The sequence below is a fragment of the Callithrix jacchus genome, chromosome 4 (genome assembly GCF_049354715.1).
Source record: "Callithrix jacchus isolate 240 chromosome 4, calJac240_pri, whole genome shotgun sequence".
Lineage (NCBI taxonomy): Eukaryota > Metazoa > Chordata > Mammalia > Primates > Cebidae > Callithrix > Callithrix jacchus.
Genome location: NC_133505.1, coordinates 3944999 through 3971030, shown reverse-complemented (window position 1 = coordinate 3971030; position 26032 = coordinate 3944999). Strand labels below are relative to the sequence as shown.

The 26032-nt window shown below is 41.8% G+C and overlaps 1 protein-coding gene and 2 non-coding genes across 5 annotated transcripts; 2 read left to right on the top strand and 1 right to left on the bottom strand.

The window, feature by feature from the left end:
* The first annotated feature begins 4394 nt into the window (after positions 1-4394).
* Positions 4395-4466, top strand: TRNAP-CGG (transfer RNA proline (anticodon CGG)). Its single transcript has one exon. It is a non-coding gene; the product is annotated as a tRNA-Pro (tRNA).
* A 6006-nt stretch (positions 4467-10472) lies between these two features.
* On the top strand, positions 10473-10554 carry TRNAS-GCU (transfer RNA serine (anticodon GCU)). Its single transcript has one exon. It is a non-coding gene; the product is annotated as a tRNA-Ser (tRNA).
* A 3833-nt stretch (positions 10555-14387) lies between these two features.
* On the bottom strand, positions 14388-25971 carry LOC128928069 (histone H2B type 1-J). Of its 3 annotated transcripts, none has more exons than XM_078370557.1 (2): positions 25553-25971; positions 14388-17485 (listed from the first exon to the last, which is right to left on the bottom strand). In XM_078370557.1, coding segments are annotated over exons 1-2 (381 nt in total). In that variant the 5' UTR covers positions 25933-25971; the 3' UTR covers positions 14388-17484. The 3 variants fall into 3 exon arrangements, with proteins under 3 accessions (XP_078226683.1, XP_054110739.1, XP_078226684.1); XM_054254764.2 differs by lacking the exon at positions 14388-17485 and adding an exon at positions 22093-22508; XM_078370558.1 differs by lacking the exon at positions 14388-17485 and having other exon boundaries at positions 25450-25971.
* Positions 25972-26032: the final 61 nt, after the last annotated feature.

Genomic DNA, 26032 nt, shown 5'->3' with positions numbered 1-26032 from the left:
TTGTAATGCCTTGGAAAAGCTGATGGAGATTTTGAGGAGGGGATAGAAAGGCAGATTTTGCTTGTCTTCTTGGTTTTCTAATGTAGCTCTGCCTTGGTTGGTCAGTGTGCTCTATTGTATGTGGTTGAGTGTCTTCATCTCTGAAATGGAATGCAGAATAACAACATTATTAGTTTTTAGGGCTATTGTGAGAAGAAAAAAGGTAAGTGCCTTTAAAATAGTACATAGTAGACACTAAGTGTGAGGAAACAAAAGCCTTATTTCTTATAACTATGTCCTCACTTAGCAAACATTTGCTATGCTGCTTGACACTCTGGATAGGCTACACTAAAGAGATAATGTCCTAAAGGAATGATTTCCTTTAAATTCTGCCTCTTGTACACTGCAGTTATGTATGCTGTAATTCTTTTTTTTTTTTTTTTGAGACGGAGTTTCGCTGTTGTTACCCAGGCTGGAGTGCAATGGTGCCATCTCGGCTCACCACAACCTCCACCTCCTGGGTTCAGGCAGTTCTCCTGCCTCAGCCTCCTGAGTAGCTGGGATTACAGGCATGCGCCACCCCATGCCCAGCTAATTTTTGTATTTTTAGTAGAGACGGGGGTTTCACCTTGTTGACCAGGATGGTCTCGATCTCTTGACCTCGTGATCCACCCGCCTCGGCCTCCCAAAGTGCTGGGATTATAGGCGTGAGCCACCGCGCCCGGCCAGCTGTAATTCTTTGTTACCAATCACTTTGTTACTTATGTTCATAATTATTCCATTTTCTAGCCCTTCATTAGTTCATGAAAACTTCACGACGGGCACATTACTGTTGGGATCCTGCTGGAAGAACCCACACAATTATGTGAGCCACATTCATACCAAGTGTGTATTTTACTTAACATTTATCTTGTGTATTGCCGTCATCATCATCACCATCACCCACCACCATGACCATCATCACCCTGGTCTCACCACAATCATCATCATGACCATCTCTACAATATCATTTCTCTATCCAGCAACCTCGTTCAACTTCCAGCTATCTATCAGTCCATTGGTTGAAGGCCTGTGGCCAAACTTCCAATAAAGAACCTGAACTGGCCCATTTTCTTAGTCCTCTCTCACCTGAATATAAATTCAGGTGAATAGAAATGTCACCCGAAGAGAAATCGTCTGAGAATGTCAGCACAGGTAGAGAACCTCCCAAACTGTAAAGATCTGGGAGGCACTTTGTACTGCCTGACTGAAAAGATGGGCTTTTAGAGGAGATTTTTTTAGTGTCAAATTTTTGAAGGATTCAGTATGTAGTTTTAGTGGAATATAGAGACTTCAAAGTCATAAAACAGATACAGTAATGATGATTCGTGATTGGGATGCAACTCTGTTTTAGGAGATCTTAAATTGATATAAATCTCTATTTTTAATTAAACTTTGTATTGCATATATTTAAGGTGTATAAAATAATTTTTGGTATTTGGTATGCATAGTGAAATGGTTACTGCAGTCAAACAAATTATCCATCATCTCACAGTTATCCTTTGTGTGTGTGTGTATGTTAAAAGTATCCAGAATCCACTCTTAGAGAATTTCCAGCATATAATACCATATTATCACTAGCGTCCTCAAGATGTACATTAGATCTGTACACTTATTCATCCTAGGTATCTACAACTTTGTACCCTTTGGCCCATATCTCTGCATTTCCTCCTCTACTCTTCCACCCCTGATAATTACCTGTCGACTCTGTTTCAGTGTATTCGACATTTTTGTGTTTGTTTTTCAGATTGCATATATAAGTGAGATCATGTAGTATTTTGCTTTCTGTGGCTGGCTTATTTAGCTTAGCATAATGTCCTCCAGTTTCATCCATGCTGTTGCAAATGGCAGTACCTCCTTTTTAAGGCTAGATAATATTTCATTATACATACCCATATCACATTATATATACATACACACACTATATTATATATGTATCATAATTTTTAAAATGTTTTTCTTTGAGACAGAGTCTCTGTGGCCCAGGCTGGAGTGCAGTAATGCGATCTCAGCTCACTGCAACCCCTGCCCTCTGGGTTCAAGCAATTCTTCCTCATCCTCCTGAGTAGCTGGATTTACAGGCATGTGCTACCGCCTGGCTAATTTTCATATTTTTAGTAATCGGGATTTCGCCATATTGGCGAAGTTGGTCTCAACTTCCTGACCTCAAATGATCCGTCTGCCTCGTCCTCCCAAAGTGCTGGGATTACAGGCATGGGCCACCGCACCTGGGTGTATAATATATATTATATATGCACATTAGTTTGCACATGAGCATGCATGTGAGTGCACACACACATCACAATTTCTTCCTCCATTCATCCACTGAGGAAGATGGAAATGCAAATACCTCTACCAGGTGCTGATTTTATTTCTTTTGGGTGTATAGCCAACAGAGAAATTGCTGGGCAATTTGATATATGTATATATGTGTGTGGTGTTTATATGTGTGTGTATATGTATATAAATATATACACATATACACATACACACATACATATATACCCATATAAACACACATATACACATATAGACACTGTGGAAAGGTAAAATAAGTAAGTATTTAATGGTGAATGAATCTTGTCATTTGTCAGGAGATTTTATATCCGTTGTTCTAAGTTGTCTTCTGTAACTATATCTTTAAGCCACATTTTCTATTTTTCAAGAAACTTGAGTTTAATTATAAATACATTCATATTCACCAATGTAACTAAGCATGTTATTACTCATGATCTATATGGCCTAGACGAGAACAGTAAACATCTCAGTAAATGACTGGAAGACAAGTCCTACGTGGGCCCCCTGACATGTAGAATGATGCTGATGTTTAGGAATCTTTATGATCTTTCCTTGGAGTCTGAGTTCCCACTGGTATAAAAGTAAATGAACTATTTATTATCCCTAGAAAAGTTGGATTTTGAAAGGGAAATGTATATTATACTTTGAAAATGAAGAGAGAACAAGAGTTTGGGGTTGAGAGTGTGGGTTCATATATGACACATGTAATCCCAAGACCATTGTGTTGAGTTCAGAAATTATAAACTATTTATTCAGTTGATTTCAAGATGAAGAGAAGTGCTCTAAGTTGTTTGTGAAAGAACTGATTCTTTGGGAAATTGTTTGGGCTCAGGATGAATAATTATTTTGAACACTGAAATATTGAACCTTTAATTTAACAACTCAGCATAGTCCTATGTCCCAGCTCCATCTATGCATGAACAGAAGATACTATTTCTTGAGGAGAAAAACGTATTTTCATGGAACTGGAATGTTGAGCCTGAAGCAGAGTCACTACGTTTTAGGAAAGTTAGGAATGGTTACTACTCCCGGATGTGTGCTTCAGTTAAGAGTTTTTAGGCTTTCAAAGTGCAAAGAAAGCAGTTGAATTGCAATAAGAATTTCAGTTTTCTAACATTAGTAAGGTGGACAGGAGTTAGAGGAATGCCTAGTAGCCTCATAGTTTAATCCACTAAGTAAATCCATGTAAAATTCAAATTAAGTACTGGTTTAAATCTACTCTCCCTTTCAGAAAAGATCGATTGCTCTTCCCACTTATTCAAGATAATCTTTATTTTGATTTGTCCTTGCAACAGAGTTTCATTTTTGGTAAATAAATAAACAGGCACTCTATAATAATTATTGAATAATTGAAAGAATGAACTGAATGAGAACTATCTTTTAAATTTTTGAAGGCACCAAATTCGGGACAGCAAAATGAAATAGAAAATATGTATTAATTCGAAACATAAATCTTGATATGAATGTAAGATGTGGATTAGATGTATTAGCCAATGACCTGTTATAAAAACTTTCTTTGCATTTAACCACAAGTTTTTGTAACTTGCTGAAATTTGTATGTAGGAAGAAGTTAGTAAACTAACCAAATGTATCTTGGTACCTCTGAAAAGCTGACGTCAAGTAATTTCTTATAAGTAGAATTTTGCTGAGATTAGGAATATTCTTTCTAAAAATCTTGTGGTAGTGAAAATATTCCTACGATTTGTTAGAGCAAATCGTCTAGGAGTCCCTCAGTAATGTAATATCCAACTTTCAAAAGGGGTAGAAGTGAGATAAGAGAACTTGGGAACTCGAATTTTTCTAGCATTTTAATTGAGAGCTAAAAATGGAAATGAGTTAAATTGCTTAGAATAGTATAGCAAAGTAGAACAAAAGAAAAATGTCCCTATAGGTTCCAGGTTTTACCATAGCGTAATAATTTAAGCTACCGACAGAGCATCCACAGAAACAAGCCTTTCATTTATGTAAATGGATGATGGAGTGATACATATTATTTGGTAATAAACTCTTTGAAGAATAAAAATAAATAATTTGGGAATAAATTCTACTGTAAATACGGGCAATAACCACCTCTAGGTGGCTCGTTGGTCTAGGGGTATGATTCTCGCTTCGGGTGCGAGAGGTCCCGGGTTCAAATCCCGGACGAGCCCACTTCATTTTCGCCCAATAAGCTTTAAGGATTTTTAAAGTATTTGCCCAAATATCCATACTCAAAAAATACGTACTTTCATCACTTGAACAGTAGAATTGTCTTCGAAGCAGCCGAGTACTGAATCCCGGACCTCCGCCAAGGGCAGACACTGGAAGGCCGACGCGGCTGCAGCAGCGCTCGCCCACCTCGGTCGGGCTCTTCCCAAACCCCGAAAGGAAGGCGATGGGCAGCTCGTGCGCGCGTGCGAGTGCTGGAGGGGAAGCATGAGTTGCAGTCAACCGGTTATCTTCCTCTTATAGGAAGGAGGATTAAAATTTCCACTTTTAACTCCAGCTCGGTGATCACTGCTCATTTGACTACTCCCGCACACTGGAAAGTGAACGTCTCCCCGAGTGCTGCTGGTGCCGCCGCTCCCACTGCAGTCGACTGTGAGGGTGTCACCCTCCTGCCTCTCCCGCTTTCCCTGGTAGGAGTTCATTCCTCTATTCCTCCCGCGGGCATAGGCAATGAGCACTGCGTGCCAACCTCAGTGCCGAAAGCTATGGAGGCAGTCATGGAAAAACATGGTTTTCTTTCTGCAGAACTTGATATTACAAGTAACTAATTACCATAATGACGCGTTTTGAGAAAGTGTGGAATTCCCATGGAAGCAGCAGGCTATCGACTCTTGGGAAGATTGCTATCCCGGGCTCCTCCCGCTGGAGAGAGAGGCCACGAGGAGCAGTCATTAAGGCTGGAATCTCAAGGTTTTCCTCATCTCGTGCTCTGGAAACTTGTGAGTACTTGGTTGAAAACGCTCAGGAGAATTGATTAACACTGGAACTCGAAAGAGGGAAAAATGGAAGGGAAGATATCAATCCATTTATTTTGCTCATGCTGGCTAAATTAAAATATTTCCTCGGAATAACTGTTTTGCTGGCTTTTGTGGCTAAGTCTGAAAGGGGAAACCCACTCCCACACCCGATTTCATACTAGCGTCCTGAACCTCGCAGAGGCTCAAGTTGCTTGGTATTCTGAAAGCGTGGATCTTTTTTACCTTTCTTTATTCTGACCAATTTTGAGGGCCGTTGAGTATAAAGATGTATATCATAGGTGGAGTGTAACATCTTGTCTCTTTTTGCAAATGAAATATAAATGTATAATTTATTTGTAAATTAATGTGTGTAATTTATTTGTAATTTAATTTTATAACTTGGAATAGTGTTACTTAGTAAGTTTGAAATTCAAAAGGAACTTCCTCCAACCTCTGTTCTTTAAGAATTTTCTCTGAATTCAGAAAGTCAGTTTGATGTCATCTAGGCAGAGGAGATTGAATGATCCTTCTCTACGAGGAATTTTACTATCCCAAGAGGGATAAGTTGGACATTTTCATATGCAAGTCTGATAGTAAATTACCCAGGCAGGCCATTCTAAAATGATTCCCAGAGGCAATAAACTGGACTCATGGTCTTAGTTTCCAGTTATTTTTAGGACTTAATTATAATTATGGACCAGCAATCAAAGATCACTAGGCATCATTAGACACTGAAGTTAGTGTCTAATCTGAGAAACAGGTATTTTTTAAAACATTTTTTTTAGAAATGGAGAGAAAGAATGCTGTATAAAAGGATAATAGAAATCTCTTGAAATTAAAATTATGAGAGTAGAAAGGAAAAACTTAATAGAAAAATTGAATGAAAAGTGAAGGACATCTCCAACATGTGAAGAAAAAATATAAAGGGAAACTTCAGCAATTGTGATTCTTAATATATACTGAAATTAGTTTAAAATGCATGTTCACACAAAAACCTGCACATCAATGTTTAGAGCAGATATATTTGTATTTGCTAAAACTTGAAAGCAACCAACGTGTACTTCAATAGGTGAATGGATATATTTAATACAAACGGTGGCACAATACAGTATTATTTCATGGAGGGATCTTAAAAGCATACTGCTAAGTGAAAGAAGCCAATCTGAAAAGGCTACATACTACACACACACACACACACACACACACACACACACACACACATGATTCCAGCTATATAACACTGTGAAAAAGGTAAAAATATGAAAACAGAGAAAACGATCGGTCATTGCTAGGAGGGAGGGAGGGAAGGCTGAAGAGGTGAAGCACAGGGAATGTTTAGGGTGGAGACACTACTAAATATGATGCAGTAATGATGGCCACATGCCATTATACATTTATCTAAGAGGAAATAGTTACAACAGTACCCAAAAGAGTTACAACAAGAGTGAACCTAAACTACAAATTTTAGTTAATATTAATGTATCAATACTCGCTGATCGCTTGTAACAAATGGACCAAAATTGTATGAGATTATTAATGAGGGAGGCTATAAGGAGGAGAGGAGATATATGGGAACTCTTTGTACTTTCTCATCAATTTTTTTGTAAACAAAAAACTGTCTAAAAATGTCTATGGATTGTTTAAAAGTAAAGAGAATGTAACTAGGAAAGAGCAATAAAAACAAAACAAAAAGTAGAGGAAACATTGGAGATTCACAATCCAAGTAAAGGAAGAGGAAGGAAGGAAGGGAGGGAGAAAGAGAAAGAAAGAAAAAGAAAGAAAGAAGAAAGGAGGAAGAAAGAAAGGAAGGAAGGAGGGAAGGAAGAAGGGAAGAGAAAAAAAAGAATGGGAGGAAGAAGGAGGAGGAGAAGGAAGGAAGGGAGGGAGGGAGGGAAAGAGAGAGAGACAAGGAAGGAAGGAAGGAGGGAAGGAAGGAAGGAAGTAAACAGAGAGAACAAAATTAACCGAGCATGGTGGTGCACACCTGTAGTCCCAGCCACTTGGGAGGCTGAGGCAGAGTATCACTTAAACCTAGGAGGCGGAGGTAGAGCGGAGATTGCTTCACGCTTCACTCCACTCCAACCTGGGCAACAGAGAAAGACTGTTTAAAAAAAAAAAAAAGAGACAGAGAGAGAGAGAACACAGAACTCAGAAAACCAGCAACAAAAAACAGGGCAACACCTCTAACTGGAATACATGATTTAATGATGTAAAAGAGTTCCCAAAACAATGAATGGAAACAGAAACACACTAAGGCATATCTTTCAGACACTGCAGAACATTGAGGACAAGGAAATTATCCTGAAATAGTTAAATAAAAGCTCACTGCAAATGTAGAATTAGTAGTTAGAATGACTTTGTACTCCAGATGAATACTGAAAGCTAGAAGAAAATGGAGAACTCTCTCAAAATCCTGAAAAAATCTCAAAAAGCCCAAAAAATATTTCCCAGACAATCATTCAATCAAGTTGTTGGAGAAGTATTAAAAAGTCTCCTCTACAATAAACTCTTTCTCAGGAAGGTGCTTTTACAAGGTACTCCACCAAAAAGTGAAGGTATATTAAGAGAAAATACATGAGACATTGGGCACCCAACACCAGTGGCAAGGAAATAAAATGTATACTATGATGGGGAAGGCAGACATCAGGGTGAAAACCACATCAAGTGTAGAAATCACTCAGTTTATTTTTTTGGCCAAGCTTTTATGGTTATTTGTGATAATTTTTTTTTCTTTTTTTCCCCTCACTATTCCATTCTTTTTTTTTTTTTTTATTCACCTGAGTAACTTTCTCTTTCTTTCTTTTTTTTTATGAAAGAAAGAAAGAAAAAGAGAAAAAGGGGAGAGAGAACAGGAGTCTTGCTCTATTGCCCAGGCTGGAATGCAATCTAGAAATAGGTATTAAAAACCTCTTTTATGCCGATAATTGTGCTTAACAGCGGAGACAGGAAGGAATAAGGAAAGAAAATAACAAACAGCCAACCAATATTTCATTTAAGTCTGTGAAATGCTATGCAAATGCTGAAGAGTGATTTACTTCCAATTATGTGATCACTTTCAAAATAGGTGTAATGTGATACTGAGAAAAATGTATGTTCTGTGGACCTGGGGTGAAGAATTCTATAAATGTTCACTGAGTTTACTGTTCCAGGTCTGAGTTCAAATCATAAATGTCCCTGTTAATTTTCTATCTCGTTGATCTGTCGAATATTAACAATGTGGTGTCAAAGTCTCCCGCTATTATTGTGTGGGTGTCTCCAGGTCTCTTTGTAAGTCGTTAAGAGCTTGTCTTAGATATCTGTGTGCTCCTATATTGGGTGCATATATATTTATGGTCATTGACTCCTGTTGTTGCATTGATCCTTTTATCATTGTGTAATGTCCTTCTTTGTTTCTTTCAGTCTTTGTTACTATCAAAGTCTATTTTGTCAGAGACAAAAGTTACAGCTCCTGTTTTTTTTCTTTTTTAAAAAAAAAATAATGTTCAGAAAACGAAATAGGAAAGATAGGTAAATAATATTGCCAAACTTAATTACATAAACAGTGATTACTCATTCAATTAAAATTCTGATCTAACTATTTGAAGGAAAAATTGGTAGGAAGAATGTGGAGGTATTTATGGTGAGGAAGAGAAGTAAATGTTCTGTTTGTATAATGGGAAATCAATGGAAAACACGAAACTTAAAATTAATATGTGGCATATGTATTAGAGTACAATTTGTCTCTGCAACAAAGACCCAAAAGAACCATAGCTTGAAAGACAGACTTTACTGATCTCTCCCGTGACCATCTGAGGGTGTAATCAGTGCCAGGGTGATGCTTTGGCTTCATGGTACTGGTTCCAGTCTTCTATGTCAGGGCACCCTCCTTCCTAGAGCCTGCTGGGTACAATCTATTTCATGAAGCCTCCATTCTCAAAAGCAGATACAGGAGGAAGAGATAAATAGAGGTTATTTCTTTCTCTTATGGGCATAACTTGAAAGCTTTACATGCATATTCTCTCTTACGCCGTTACTTAGAAGTTGGTCACTTGACGAGGCTTACTGTCAAGGGAAGTCATTGTAATCTTTTCATGGGTGGCTATGAGCTCAGCTAATTTTCCATTTCTTGGAAGAAACAAAAATAATGAATGGACGACTAGCCATCTCTGGCATAGCGTGATATTTGCAGGCATGCTGGTAAAACAACACAAAATGCCGAATGGCTGAGAACGTTTGCCTCTCCTAACAAGAGTGAGAGGAGAAACAGGACCACTGTTTTGCACACACATATTTTTGAAGTAATTGAGTCTTTAATACATGTGCGGTTAACTTTGATTAAAATTGTTGTTAATTTAAAAAAAGCTTTGAACTAATAACCAGTATGGATAAATAATTCACCCAGGCTAAAATGAGAAAGGGAAAGAGCATTCCACCAGGGAAAATAACTTATTGGAAGAGGAAAACTAGATCCCTCTTGATGCAAAATCCCAAATGTGACTGAGCATGGAAAACAAGGGGTAAGGGAGCAGGTTGAGTTGAGGCTGAAGATTTCACGCAGGTCAGTGCACCAGCAATAAAATATGAGAGCTCTTCCAAAGAAAAAGGAAAGGATGATTCTTGGTGCATTCACAGAAACAAGCAAATATCCTAACGGCGGGAGTGTGAAAATACAGCAGGGGTCCATTCCTGCAGGATTTCTCCCATTTTCCCTGTGGTTGATTTGTGTGCGCTTCAAAAGAGAAATCGACTCCGCTGTGAACGGTTTTGGGAACCTCCGTCACCTGCTGGCTCGCAGGCGCGCTCTCCGGACGCGACAAGCAGACAAGGGCTGAACAGGCTCACCTGCCGCCCCAGGTGGAAGGCAAACCCGATGCGCCCCGGGCCAGACCCGCTGCCTGCTTAGGTGCCTCCTGCCTCGGGACCAGGACGCCGGAGAAAGGGAGAGACCTGCCTTGCAACTACGTTTCTACCGCATCTCGAACATTTGTGATTCCCGTGAAAGCTAAACACGTTTTTTTCCCCTCGCGGCTTTTCCATTCAGTTCTTGCTCATTCATATGGAAACGAGCCATCTCCACGCCTCCCAAACATCTCCAAACGGTGTCTTAAGACTTCTTTTTTTCTCCCTTTTTTTTTTTTACATTGTTCTGTTTTCAGGTTCACTAAAACTTTTAAGGCTGCTTGTGGGTTCCGAAACTCTCAAAGAAAATACTCAGGAACCGTGCAGTATCCAGACGAGGTGGCCGAGTGGTTAAGGCGATGGACTGCTAATCCATTGTGCTCTGCACGCGTGGGTTCGAATCCCACCTTCGTCGAGGGAGGTCTTTTAATACTAAAAGGAGAAAACAATATCCAAATCCAGCGAACTTTCCTTTCAACTCTCCTGGAGTTCAGATCCCTGGGATTGGTGAGGAGAAAGCGGTTCTCTTAATTCCGTCCCGTCAGTATTAGGATGTTGCTGGGTATCTTTAAGTTTATGGTTGATTGGGTATTGATTGTCAATATTGTTTGTGTGGTCAGCTTAATGAATATTCTTCAAGTGGGATTCCTACCTGATGACTGCAAAAACGCCTTTGAGCCTGAGAAAGGGGAGAGGGGAATAGAGAGGAGAGGAACATGACCGTGTAGGGCTAGAAAGGGAGAGAGATTAAGCTGACAAAAAGGGGGGGAAACTCGAGTGTGGTCACTCCAGCCCCTTCTTTTAGAAATCATTACAACTGTGAACATTAAAATAAACTCCTCAATAAGATAAGCAGAAAACAAACAACAACAACAACAAAAACCCAGCACGACAGGGCCGGGCATGGTGGCTCATGCCTGTAATCCAAGCACTTTGGAGGCCAAGGTGGGCGGATCACCGGAGTTGGGAGTTCAAGACCAGCCTGATCAACATGGTGAAACCCCGTCTTTAAAAAGAAAAAACAAACAAACAAACAAAACCTGCAAAACAAACACACCAAGAGAGAAATTCAGTTACTTAAATGCTTAAGACAAATCAAGGGACCAAAATTGAAGAAACATGTAGCACATGGCCACAAGAGTTTAAAAAAAAAAGTGGTTTAAAAAAGAAGCCTGTAATCTCAGCACTTTGGGAGGCTCAAGTGGATGGATCACAAGGTCAGGAGATTGAGACCAGCCTTGTTAACAAAGTGAAACATGCCCAGCGTGGGCAACAGAGCAAGACTCTGCCTCAAACAAGAAAGAAAGAAATGAGCACATATGTACACCAAAAGACATACACAGAAATAGTCATAGAACTTACATGCGTAATAGGGAAAATGAAAGCTAAAAGCAAATGAAAAGTAACCAAGGCCATTACATTTTAAAGTGTTAACATTTCCTGAAATTGTCTTCCGAAACAATGTCTTCTTTTAGTTTTTAAAGTACAGATGAACTCTTTAATCCTCATAAGATGACATCATCACTTACAGAACATGGTGAGTCAACCAAATATTTAACCACGTGTGTATAAATTTGATCTCAGTAAAACAATTTTAGAATTCGAATCTATAAATTTTAAAGTACTGACTTTGTAACATGATCAATTTAAAAGTAAATTAAAATATATTAGTGTATTCCAGGCATGGTGGCTCACGTTGGTAATCCCAGCATTTGGGAGGCTGAGGTGGGCAGATCACCTGAGTCCAGAAGTTCAAAACCAGCCTCAGCAACATGGCAAAACCCTGTCTCTACCAAAAAACAGAAAAAAAAAAAAAAAAAAAGGGTTAGGTGTAGTCCCAGATACTTGGGAGGCTGAGGTGGGAGGACTGCTTGAGCCTGGGAGGCAGAGGTTCCATGACCAAGAATGTGCTACTGCACTCCAGCCTGAACAAGACAGCCAGACCCTGTCTCAAAAAGAAAATATATGTATATTCATCTGATCATCTCCCATATAACTTTTTTACATAAAATTGACTTTTTAAGTTTGTAAATATAAATATTTAAATATATTTAAATCCAATTTTGCTGAAAAGCGTAAACACAATGTAAAAGCTATTGACTTGCCCTATTACTAGTCTTACAGACTCTTAGGAAACAGAAGGTATACCACTATAGCTTCTCCCAAGTATCCAAATGCTTGTAGGTCAGGTGTGAAAGTTTTGTCAAGAAAACACAAAAGAAATGAGTATCAGGGAAGACCACACATTGCAAAAACAAAATTCTGTGAACCCAGGATCTTTTGCTTACCAGAGAAGGAAGTTTAATGACAAAGCAACAATTCCGTCATAAAAGTTAATTTATTTGATGTTATAGTATAGACATTTTAAGATATACCGGAAGCGTTTTAGAATTTGAAAATGACGAGTCACATTGTGTTTTGAGCAGGAAACATATTAAGACAAATTTCCTTCAAACAAGACCTGACTGCAATCCCAGCAACTCAGGAGACCTAAGCAGGAGGAGCAGTTCAGGCCAGGAATTTGAGATTAGCCTAGGCAACACAGTGAGACTTCATCTCTAAGAAAATAAATAAATTATTGTACTAGCACACACCTGAAGTTCTAGCTACTTGGGAGGCTGAGGTAGGATGGCTTGAGCCCAGGAGTTTTGAGGCTGCAGTGAACGATGACCATGCCACTGCACTCCAGTCTGGGTGACAGATCAAAATCCCATTTCTGGGGGGCAGGGAGGGCAGGAACCATACATTGTCCAGGCCTGAGCAGAGGAGGCTGCCAACTATAGAAATTGCAAGTCACAAAGAAATTATCTGTTTTCTACCTTGAAATCTATAAAAAGTTGCTCTAAAGAAAAAGAACCAGCTCTGACCAGGCATGGTGGCTCACACTTGTAATTCCAGCACTTTGGGAGGCCCAGGCAGGTGGATCACTTAAGGTCAGGAGTTGGAGACCAAGCCTGGCCAACATGGTGAAACCCCATCTCTACTAAAAATACAAAAATGAGGGCCGGGCACAGTGGCTCACGCCTGTAATCCCAGCACTTTGGGAGGCCGAGGTGGGTGGATCACGAGGTCAAGAGATCGAGACCATCCTGGTCAACATGGTGAAACCCCGTCTCTACTAAAAATAAAAAAATTAGCTGGGCATGGTGGCGCGTGCCTGTAATCCCAGCTACTCAGGAGGCTGAGGCAGGAGAATTGCCTGAACCCAGGAGGTGGAGGTTGCCGTGAGCCAAGATTGCGCCATTGCACTCCAGCCTGGGTAACAAGAGTGAAAACTCCGTCTAAAAACAAACAAACAAAAAAATTAGTCGGGTGTGGTAGTGTGCGCCTATAATCCCAGCTCTCAGAAGGCTGAGGCAGGAGAATTGCTTGAAACCAAGGAGGCGGAGGTTACAGTGAGTCAAGATTGTGCCACTGCATTACAGCCTGGGTGATGGAACAAGGCTCTCTCAAAAGAAAATAAAAAGAACCAGATTCTTCCACTCTTTTCAGAACAAATCAACAGACTGAAGTTTACTCCTGTTGACAATTGTGAGGTCACAAAATGATACTTACTATTCTTGAGGAGATGGAAACGTTCCACACAAAGTTTCCAAAAAAGCCACACAAAGTTCATGGTAGAAGAGCAAACACGCAAAACAGGCGAAAAGAGCTGTGAGTCTACAACAGATCAGAAAGATCAAGAACGGACATTAGAGAAGGAAACTGAGGACAGAATAGGGAGTAGGGGTCCCAGGCATGGAAATAGGAAGTTCTCTATTAGAAAGGAGAAGAACCTGTAACTGGATGTGAAACATAAATTCTAGATAGAAATAATTTCTTAAAACATAGCTGCTGTAATCCCAGCTACTCAGGAGGCTGAGGCAGGAGAATTGCCTGAACCCAGGAGGCGGAGGTTGCGGTGAGCCGAGATCGTGCCATTGCACTCCAGCCTGGGTAACAAGAGCGAAACTCCGTCTCAAAAAAAAAAAAAAAAAAAAAAACTTAGCTGAGAAAAACGTATATAGCAACAAGTAATGGTTTAAAAATCCAGATTAAAAGGATAGAAGCTCTTTTGAAAAACTGAGCAGAGGAGTTACTAAGCTCTGAAGTAAATTTATCTATCAGGAAGCCTGGAAGATGGTGAGCCTGGAAGTGGAGAAACCAGAAACTTTTCAAACAAGCCCCAGACACTAGGCCGTGTTCCTTCAGCCTCCAAAGTCCACAGCGAAAACATGTGATACAGCATTTCCTCCAAACGTTATGTGCTTTTTTTAAAATTATTTTTTTTATTGCATTTTAGGTTTTGGGGTACATGTGCAGAACATGCAAGATAGTTGCATAGGTACACACGTGGCAGTGTGATTTGCTGCCTTCCTCCCCTTCACCCACATCTGGCATTTCTCCCCATGCTATCCCTCCCCAGCTCCTACCCCCACGCTGTCCCTCCCCTATTCCCCCCAATAGACACCAGTGTGTAGTGCTCCCCTCCCTGTGTCCATGTGTTCTCATTGTTCATCACCTGCCTATGAGTGAGAACATGCGGTATTTCATTTTCTGTTCTTGTGTCAGTTTGCTGAGAATGATGTTCTCCAGGTTCATCCATGTCCCTACAAAGGACACAAACTCATCGTTTTTGATTGCTGCATAATATTCCATGGTGTATATGTGCCACATTTTCCCTGTCCAGTCTATCATCGATGGGCATTCGGGTTGGTTCCAGGTCTTTGCTATTGTAAACAGTGCTGCAATGAACATTCGTGTGTATATTTCCTTATAGTAGAACAATTTATAGTCCTTTGGATATATACCCAGTAATGGGATTGCTGGGTCAAATGGAATTTCTATTTCTAGGTCCTTGAGGAATCGCCACACTGTTTTTTTTTTTAAATCTGAATAGTTTTGGGGGTACAGGTGGGTTTTGGTTATAGGAAGTTCTTCAGTGGTGATTTCTGAGATTTTGGTGCCCCTGTCACAGGAGCAGTGGACACTGTCCACAGTGTCCATTACGTCACTCATGCCTCTGCATCCCCATAGCTTCACTTGACTTATGAGTGAGGGCATTCGGTGTTGGGTTTTCCATTCCCGAGTTGCTTCAGTTGGAATAACGGCCTCCAGCTGAGTGGTACTCACGGTGTGTACATACCACATTTTCACGGTCGATGGGCACTTTAAAACGCAGCAGCCTGCACGGAAGAGCACAGTGAGCCTCCAGGAGCCCCGGGGCCAGGAGCCGGGGGCTGCGCACTCATGAGCTCCTGGGTTCAGGACCTGAGCGGAGGAGAGGCGGAAGCTGCAGCTGGGCGCCGGCGATGGGGGTTCACAGGAGTCCCCGGGGCAGGCAGGACTTGGCCTGGGAAGGTCTGGAAACAGTGCCCAGTCAAGTCACTGGAGGTGGGGGATGTGTGTCTAATGGATAAAAGGCACAAATCTGTAAATACGCGTCAGGTGAACTGTTGGGTACACGCAGAGAAGGAATGTGGAGAGAACATGAGCTGATAGGGAGGAGCACACATTTCAGAATCAAAACTACTCTGCTTTCTAGTACTGGCGGTGCTACTTATCACTGTTATGACTTAAGGAAGTTTTCTCCTCTGAGCCTCAGCTCCATCTCTAAAATGAAGATAATAATGTTTGTGGAAGAAACTAAGTTGGATTAAATAAAACAATGTAAATGACTCACATTTTATGTCTCCTAATACATAGCCCTCAAAAGATGATGGCGGTGATTTTTTATGATGTCCTTTTGGTGGTATTTTCAAGAGTGTCTCAGGCCATGTGGATGCACAGGCAGATTTAAAATAAGGGGACATCTAGACTAGAGACAAGTTAGCCAGCATCCATCCTTTCAGTTGTACGTCGCCTACTCGGTACTAGGTCCAGAGAGGAAACAAGGGCTGGTGAAAGAGGAACTGAAATTTCTGGAGGCGGGAAGGCAGAAATAATTAGAGCAAAAGAGGGGGTGAGCAAGGAATGGTGTTGACAGCACAACCCTCAAGGGTTGGGTCCTTCCAAGGTCAGGGGTGAAAAAGGAAACCTTCATGACACATCAATTCTTATGAGCCAGTGTTTCTCTTCTGGGAGAAACAGAAACCCAGAAACCAGCGCTCTCAAAGAAGGGAAATTAGGCATTTCCTGGGAGCCACAACCCAACCAGGCTACAGGGCTTTCCAAATAATACAGTCCTGAGTTTGAGCCTTAGATTGAGCCTTAGAGAGGGCAAGTATATTTTCAAGTCATGCACTGTATCAACTGCCTTTTTGGTATACGAAAAGAAGACACTGTATATGCTAATAGTCATTACAAAAAAAAAATTCAGGTAAAAAGAATTTTTAACAAAACTGAATTAGTTTTTTTTTTTTTTTTTTCCAGGAGCAAAAACTGGGAATTCAGCTAGAAGGAACACACAGAAAAGGATCAGAGAGAATGAGAATCTGTTTTCCATCTTCTGGATCATACCCTAAGGAAAGTAAAGAAAGTTCCCTCCGGATCTTGCAGTTGGCAACAGCGGAACAGAGGAATATGACTTCATTCATTTATTCATAGATGTACTTTGCTGGGCACTGTTCTAGAAGCTAAGAAATACAAGTGATCAAAATACAACCTATCCCACAACCCTCAAATCCAGTGCCAAAAAAAATTTAGCGTGGAGGGTTGCATAGTAATAATAGGAAGCCAATGAAGAAGTAAAATAGCATTTGGCCGGGCGCGGTGGCTCACGCCTGTAATCCCAGCAACTTTGGGAGGCCGAGGCGGGTGGATCACGGGGTCAAGAGATCGAGACCATCTTGGTCAATATGGAGAAACCCCGTCTGTACTATAAATACAAAAAATTAGCTGGGCATGGTGGCGCGTGCCTGTAATCCCAGCTACTCAGGAGGCTGAGGCAGGAGAATTGCCTGAACCCAGGAGGCGGAGGTTGCCGCCGAGATCGCGCCATTGCACTCCAGCCTGGGTAACAAGAGCGAAACTCCGTCTCAAAAAAAAAGTAAAATAGCATTTCAGATCTTGATATATATTATGACCAAAAAATAGGTGTGAATTGGAACAGGAAACACAGATGGGGTGCTCAATGAAAAGGAGGCCTCATGGGCAAGATGGTTCCCGGTGTTAGGACCCCAATATCCTTCCTTACAAAGAGTGGGGGACCCCACCCTAGAAAAAGAATAGCAGTTCAGCCGCCCCACAGCAGCTCTGACAGGGCTGTTTCTGGATACCTTCGCGGAGAAATCCACACACCGCCCTTCATTTCAAATGATGCCTTCTCTGCATCATCCTCAGAGAAGATGCAGCCATTGCGGGGTTAGGGTTTTTCTCCTCAGGTCACTAGTGTGGGTGCGCCCACTGAGAAGTTTCAGCCATTCCACCTGCAATAGGAAAGACAGGTAGTTAATGAGAAAAGCAAGAGACAGAACCTGTGAAGAACAGGTGACCATCAGCCATTTGAATTAAAAGAGGCAAATCTGAACGAAAGGGGACACATTTATTTGTGTTTCTAAAAAGATATTCCAGGCGCGTACACAGGAAACGAATAAAAGTGCTGCTTTTTTTTTTTTGAGACGGAGTTTCGCTCTTGTTACCCAGGCTGGAGTGCAATGGCGCGATCTCGGCTCACCGCAACCTCCGCCTCCTGGGTTCAGGCAATTCTCCTGCCTCAGCCTCCCGAGTAGTTGTGACTACAGGCACGCGCCACCGTGCCCAGCTAATTTTTTGTAATTTTTAGTAGAGAATTCATCATGTTGACCAGGATAGTCTCGATCTGTTGACCTCGTGATCCACCCGCCTCGGCCTCCCAAAGTGCTGGGATTACAGGCTTGAGCCACCGCGCCCGGCCTATAAAAGTGCTTCATTGCGGTATATCAAAGATAAGACACAGCCAGGCTTTAGTTTAAATGACAAAAACAGATTTTATTTAGTCATCACTGACAGTGGGGAACCATCTGGGTTTCATAACTGGCCCACGTCTAGAACAGGCTCCACACCTACTGCAGAGCCTGGGAGACGAGGGACCCATCTTCAGATGTTGACTGAAACAAACGGTAAATTCTTTTGGCGGCATCAGTTGAGTTTTGTCAGGCAGGTGCTCAAGGAGACCGGGGCCATCAGGAACTATGTTTGGGTTTGTTCGGGTCGTCATAGGCCAAGATGGCCGCCTAGTCCAGAAAAGGGCTCAGAAGAAGCTGCCTAGAGTTTGGTCAAAAAGAGAATATTTGCCAAGCAGATGAGGGAACTGGGCGGTTGGGGGCTGTTCAAGATGGGCTGGTTTATAGTATTCTTTGTATATGCAGTTATTAGACCATAGCAATGAAAGGCCTAAACGAAACCATAAAACTAAGCAAAGTTGCCGGGTGCGGTGGCTCACGCCTGTAATCCCAGCACTTTGGGAGGCCGAGGCGGGTGGATCACGAGGTCAAGAGATCGAGACCATCCTGGTCAACATGGTGAAACCCCGTCTCTACTAAAAATACAAAAAATTAGCTGGGCGTGGTGGCGCGTGCCTGTAATCCCAGCTACTCAAGAGGCTGAGGCAGGAGAATTGCCTGAACGCAGGAGGCGGAGGTTGCGGTGAGCCGAGATCTCGCCATTGCACTCCAGCCTGGGTAACAAGAGCGAAACTCGAAACTCCGTCTCAAAAAAAAAAAAAAAAAAAACTAAGCAAAGTTTTAGCTACATTATCCCCTTATCGCCACAAGATGGCGACAGCGCTTCACAACTCGCGGGACGGAAGGAGGGGGCGGCCCGAGAGCTCCTCCCTGTGCCAGAGCTGCTCTCCAGCCCGCCAAGCTGCCTGCCCTTCTCTAAGGGTGGTCGCCAGCATTACTGTACATGCCGATTCCTCTCAGCGTAGCCCTCTGTTGACCAGAAAAGAAATACGTTCATTGATTTGGCCTGCTTTATCATTATTATTATTTTAACCTTTTTTTTGTACCAACAGCTTGCCCACTCTTTTCATTATCCACAGCCACACTGGCGGATGAGGGAGTCTAAAAAAACCCCAAATATGTTCATCATGAATATTTTCACAGATATCCTAACAGATATGGACATAAAGAAAATACACTAAGATTTTACACCTAAGAAAATTTTTTAAATAATTTATAAATTATCTTAAATTATTATAAATTATTTATAATAATTAAAATTATCCAATACCTAGTCGTTAAAGAAAGAAAATCCTGGTCTCAAAAATTTTTTGTAGTGATTTTGTCTGAATGGGATCCCAACAGATCCAAATATGGCATTCGATTGCTGTTTGTTCCTCTAAAATCTATTATGATCCATAAATTGACAAGTCTCCAAGTAGCCTGCCTGCTCTTTGAAAAAGGAATTGAGAGACCATAATCTGGGTGGGAATTCTCACTCATCCTGGGTTGCCATCGGTTTTAAACCATTCTTTGAAAAGCGTTTAGGAAAAAAAATGTTTTGTTTTGAGACAGTCTCACTCTGTAGCCCAGGCTAGAGTGCAGGGGCAATCTGGACACACTGCCACCTCCACCTCCTGGGTTCAAGCGATTCTCCTGCTTCAGCCTCCGGAGTAGCTGGGATTACAGGCGAGTGCCACCAAGCCCAGCTAATGTTTGTATTCTTAGCAGAGCCGGGGTTTCACGATGTTGGCCAGGCTGGTCTCAAACTCCTGACCGCATGTGATCTGTCTGCCTTGGACTCTCAAAGTGCTGGGATTACGGGCCTAAGCCACGGCGCCCGACTGCAATTGATTTTCTATACCTACAGACAACATAGTAAAAGACCTTAACACTTTTATTATTCTGAGTTAGGAACGAGAAGGAAAAATTGAAGAATGACAAGGGCGTTTCTATGTTAACATTTTTAAGAGTGTTTTGCAGAAATGCAATATAAAGTTGTCTCTGTAACGAATCATAGTAATCCCTATATTTCCTATAGAGAGAAACATGGATTTTTAAACCATGACCTAGCAGCAAGTTGTACTTTTTCCCAACTCCTTTCCTATCCATGCTAGGTCCCCATCAGCTTTACTTTCTGGGTGTTGGGAAAGGCAGTACTTTTTATGCAGCACGAGGAAGGTGACTTTTGCCAATGGGCTAGTTATACTTTGCCAACATTTGCACTTGATTGTTGGAGCTGAAAAGTGGTCAAGTTTGAGGCGGAAAAACAAAGGGCACACACTGGCTCCCCAGAGAGCAAAGTTGTGGCTGGAATTCCTGCCCTCAGTTCTGAGAAAAACAACCAAATCTGGTACTTTCTTTTTGCTGGGATGATTTTTTTCTTTTTCATGGTATACTCTAATTCGTCTGTCCATGGTATTTGTAATGGAAATAGGTATAATTATATTGATTTCTCTCTAGAAACTGCATATTTGAACAAAGGTACAGATGTAGCAAATGAAGGCACATTTTGTGCAAGTTGCAGATGGATTGCTTTCTGCACTGATGATTCTCTCGGGCTAGAGGATAACATATTTATTATTCCAGAAAGTTCTCTTCCTGGGAAAACATCTGGTGGCAGGTTAATTTATGTTGTTGATCTTTCTCTGCATTCCTGTTCCAGGTTTTATTTACTGGTAAATAATAGCAAGAATGTTAGAGAACAACCAACTGCTGAAAATAAACAGTTCATTTTCCCTTCACCTTCAGGGACTCTTCTGCTGTAGCAGCTCCTAGGACCTCCAGACTCAGGGTTCTAGTGTCCACTCTGGGATGCCCAGAAGACACAGGAGAAAGTATAACCCATACAGTTAGCAGCGAAGAACTCTGATGACTGACCTAGGATTAGGTCAGATTTTAGTAGAGTTAGACTTTTCAACCCTTTTCTTTAGATTGACATTTACAAATATTTGCTCCTTGCCAGGTAAAGAAAGAACAAAGAAGGCTTTTAAAAAGTATTTTTTAAAGAAAATGCCCTTCTAATGAACTCTAAGGTAACACTCTTTTTCTTCATGTTTTGTGCCTTTTGTTTCTTGTTTAAGAAATCCATCCTTGGCCGGGCGCAGTAGGTCACGCCTATAATCCCAGCACTTTGGGAGGCCGAGGAGTGTGGATCACGAGGTCAAGAGATTGAGACCATCCTGGTCAACAAGGTGAAACCCCGTGTCTACTAAAAATACAAAAATTAGCTGGGCATGGTGGTGCATGCCTGTAGTCCCAGCTACTAGGGAGGCTGAGGCAGGAGAATTGCTTGAACCCAGAAGGTGGAGGTTGCGGTGAGCCGAGATCGCGCCATTGCACTTCAGTCTGGGTAACAACAGCGAAACTCCGTTTCAAAAAAAAAAGAAAAAAAAATCCATCCTTACAACCAGATCATACTTTCCTTTCTTACCTTCGGAAACGACTTACTGGTTTTTCTTTTACATTTAGTAACCTTTTTCTCTCTTGTGGATAACCAGTTGCCATGACAAATTTTTCAACAGCCTATCTTTTTCTGGCTGCTCTGAAATCCCACCTCTCTCATTTATAAATTTCTAAACAAAAATTAGATCTAATCTTTGGCTTTCTATCTAAAGCTGGTAAATGCATCTATCTCTATGCAATATCACCCCATATCATTGCTATGTGAGTCTTTTTAAATTACTAAATCAGTCGGGCGTGGTGGCTCATGCCTGTAATCCCAGAATTTTGGGAGGCCAAGGAAGGCGGATCACCTCAGGTCAGAGTTCGAGACCAGCCTGACCAATATGGAGAAACCTGTCTCTATGAAAAATACAAAATTAGCCAGGCATGGTGGCACAAGCCTGCAATCCTGGCTACTTGGAAGGCTGAGGCAGGAGAATCGCTTGAAGCTGGGAGGTTGCGGTGAGCTGAGATCACACCATTGCATGGGCAACAAAAGCAAAACTCCGTGTCAAAAAAAAAAATTCCTAAATAAGTGACACATCTTTCCAGGATCTTCTTCAATATTCTGCCACTTTGATCTTCAAATACATGTTAAAATTAATATCCAAGTTCCCAATAGTAACCTGTTAAGATTTCAATTAGAATTACCTTGAATAATTACCGCAATTTTAGAAGAACTGACATCTTTATGATATTCAATCTTTCTTCTCACGGACACATATATCTTTTCATTTAATAACTTTTAAATATAGGAGTCTTGAATCACTAGATTTTTTTCTAGGTCTATTATATTGACTGTAGCTATTATGTGGCTGTATCATATATATATATATTTAAATGTTTATTTTATGTACAAAGGACTATCATGGCTTTTCATGGTAGATGTCTTGGATAATCCTTAGAAGGAAGATCATTCAGTCCAACTTGAATCCTTCGCATTCTGACGCAAACACTGGAGGCTTATGTTGAGGCCTTATTTCCAGATGAGACCGTGCTGGTTTGAACAGTCAAGACAAGAGTGAGAACCCTGGCCCAGTTGTCATGAGTGGCTCCAGTACAGCTGCTGGTGACCCATCTTGCTCTCAGGAGTGCAACAAGGAAAAAGGCACATATATTTAATAACATTCCCGCATAGTACTTTTTCATGATCATTTTCTCGCCTAACAGGATGCATATCTTAGCCATATAATTAAATATGAACTAATTATCTCTAAAGAGATAGCACACAAACCCTCAAAATAGGTCCTAGTCTTGTTCCATTGTCAGGCCGTCTATATATTCTGCAACTTGTAAGTGAATGTGCCACCAACACATTGTATGTAAAATGCTAAGAGAGAGTGAGAGTGAGGAGTGAGAGGTGGGAGTGAGAGGAGGTGGTTAGGTTCAATACACAATATCCACATGACGAAAGGAGATGAATGTAGGCAGGACTGTTGTCCACGAGGCACTTAGTAAAACCTTACTTGTGTTTACAAATGTTACCATGATTTATATTAGTTAGTATAGTTGAAAGTGTATTTAAAGATCTCTGAGACAGTTTAGGTGACCAGCTTTCAACGTGTATTTTTTTTTGACAGTCTCGCTCTGTCACCCAGGTTGGAGTGCACTGTCATGATCTCAGCTCACTGCAACCTCTGCCTCCTGAGTTCAACTGATTCTCCTGCCTCAGCCTCCGGAGTAGCTGGGACTACTGGTGCACACCACCAAGCCCAGCTAATTTTTGTATTTTTAGTAAAGACCGGGTTTCACCATGTTGGCCAGGCTGGTCTCAAACTCCTGACCTCAGGTGATCCATCTGCCTCAGCCTCTCAAAGTGCTGGGATTATAGGTGTAAGCCACCGCACCTGACCAAAGGTGTATTTTTTTATGAGAGTATTTTTAAAAACACTCGTCACAGCTCCTTGCCTATGCCCCTAAAAAGAGGTAGACCGAGACAGACAGGGGACAAAAAGGTGGGGGCGGTGGGGGGAGAACAGAAACAAAAAGAAAACTGGCAAACAGAGGAGAGTCTGAAAGCCCAACTTCCGTAAGTCAAGACTTCCCATGGTTCTCTAAGCCACCAAATGAATGTAATTTAAATTGATTTAAACTTCATATAAAAATAAATCATTTTTGGTAAATCAATAAAAAGAGGCATCTCTGTGACTACTGGTGGGAATATGTACTCCTCCTTTTCTAAAACAAACAACAGCAGAGCCCTGAATTGCAAACGTGGAAAGCATAACTTTTTTCAGCTCATTATTAAGTGTAGTAAGAGCACTACTATGTTTCTACCTCTCCTTTCTTTAACCAATGCATTTTGGCTACAGAAGAAATTATGCCTATTCTTAGTCACTGTTCAGCACATATACAACATCCAGAATTGAGTGGCACTCCAGGAGGGTGCTGAATGACTACCTGCCACTTTAACTAAATCTTCCAAAAATTGAGACCTCTGCTGGTAAGAAATACGGTCCGCATGAGGACTGCTGAGTCCCATGGTCATCCATGCATTGCCTTTCCTGTTGTGTACAATGTATAGAAATGGGTCCAAAAAATGTGAGCTATGAGGTATGAAGTGTTCAGTAAGTTCACAGCGGGTCCAGCTAGCCATAGCATGTAAGAAAGTGAACAATACCCAAATGTAGTGTTTGTCTCAGTAAAGACAAATCCCTGCCTCATTCATGACAAAATACTTGCAAGAAAACTTCCCCTGCCATATGGGACATTTAGCATCAGTATCCAGGTCAGTCTTGGTGAGCTAAGTCTATACTACAGAGCTGAAGTATGTCCTCTCCCACTGAATGCCACCCTGGTCACATGGTTTACAAATAAATCACTTGGGCAGTAAGTGGGGTGATAGGAAAAGCGACTATGTGACAGCCATGTGGTTGATGTGTACCTGATTGTCGACAGCCTCCTCTGAAGAGTGGGAACTTTGGTTAGCATTCATGTGGGATATCATTCTCATAATCTGGGACCATTCTGGGAAATTCATCCACATCACTGTTCCCCAAAACTTGTCAACACAACCGCCACTTTTGCCTACTTAAAATCTCTTTTCTATCCAAACCATTAGCCATGCACACATCCAGTTTAGATCAGTATCTTAAGTCACTCTCCTTCCAGAAAAAGTAAACAATGACATGCAAGACTTCAGGAGTCCGAGAACAGCCTGGCCAACATGGTGAAACTCTGTCTCTACTAAAAAGACAAAAATTAGCCAGATGTAGTGGTGCATGCCTGTAATCCCAGCTATCCAGAAGGCTGAAACAGGAGGAATCGCTGGAACACGGGAGGGGGAGGCTGAGATCGCGCCACTGCACTCTGGTCTGGGCCAGAGCGAGGCTCCATCTCAAAAAAATAAGTAAATAAAAATAAAAAACAAATTCTGTTCTAGCCAACTAAAATTGAGAGGAAATAAATCTTCCCGAAAGCATTAAGAATGAGAAAGTGATAGATTACAGTTCATAGGGAGGGCCAAATAAAGGCGAGGATTGGATTCCTCTGGCGCACGCAAGCCTACCATGGACTTCCTAGATACAGCAACCAGTCAGGATGCCGACAGGAAGGGCAGGCGCTTCCCGGGCAAATTCAAACTGACAACCCCTGCAACTGGACACTAGTCCAACCATTATCCAATGGGTGACCGGCAAGAATTTTAATTTGCTTCGAACTTATAATAGAAAATCTCCCATCTCCTTAGTTAACCCTAAGGGGATGAGAATAGAACATTCTTAGGCAATAAAAAGATCAGGGTCTTACCAGGGTCAGATACGTCACATTTGTAGTCGCTAGCATATCTCCAGCTTACCTTGGCAGGAAAGGTCATTAACGACTGTTCAATAACGACCCTACTGCTAAATAACTGCTCTACTTCAGACTTATGAAACACAGTAGCACCGGGCATGGTGGCTCATGCCTGTAACCCTAGCACTTTGGGAGGTCGAGGCAGGCGGATCAGTTGAGGTGGGGAGTTCGAGACCAGCCTGGCCAACATGGTGAAACCTCCTCTCTTAAAAAGATAAAAAGAAACACAATAGCGAGTTACAATGGCCGGCACAGAAATACAAGCACCAGCTCTCTCTTTGAGAAAATGGGTGGCTCTTAAAAGAGCCGTTATGATTGAGTTTGCAACCAACTCACTATTTAGCGCTGGTGTACTTGGTGACGGCCTTGGTGCCCTCCGACACGGCGTGCTTGGCCAGCTCCCCAGGTAGCAGCAGGCGCACGGCCGTCTGGATCTCCCTGGAGGTGATGGTCGAGCGCTTGTTGTAATGCGCCAGGCGGGAAGCCTCGCCCGCGATGCGCTCGAAGATGTCGTTGACGAAGGAGTTCATGATCCCCATGGCCTTGGAGGAGATGCCGGTGTCGGGGTGCACCTGCTTCAGCACCTTGTACACGTAGATGGAGTAGCTCTCCTTGCGGCTGCGCTTGCGCTTCTTGCCGTCTTTCTTCTGCGCCTTGGTCACCGCCTTCTTGGAGCCCTTCTTCGGGGCGGGAGCGGACTTCGCTGGCTCTGGCATCGCTCAGACTAGCTAAAAAGCGCCCAAGAAAAAGAGTATGAGCGAGGTATGACACGACGATTTTATATAGACTCCTTTATGCAAATAAGGCGAAGAGTTC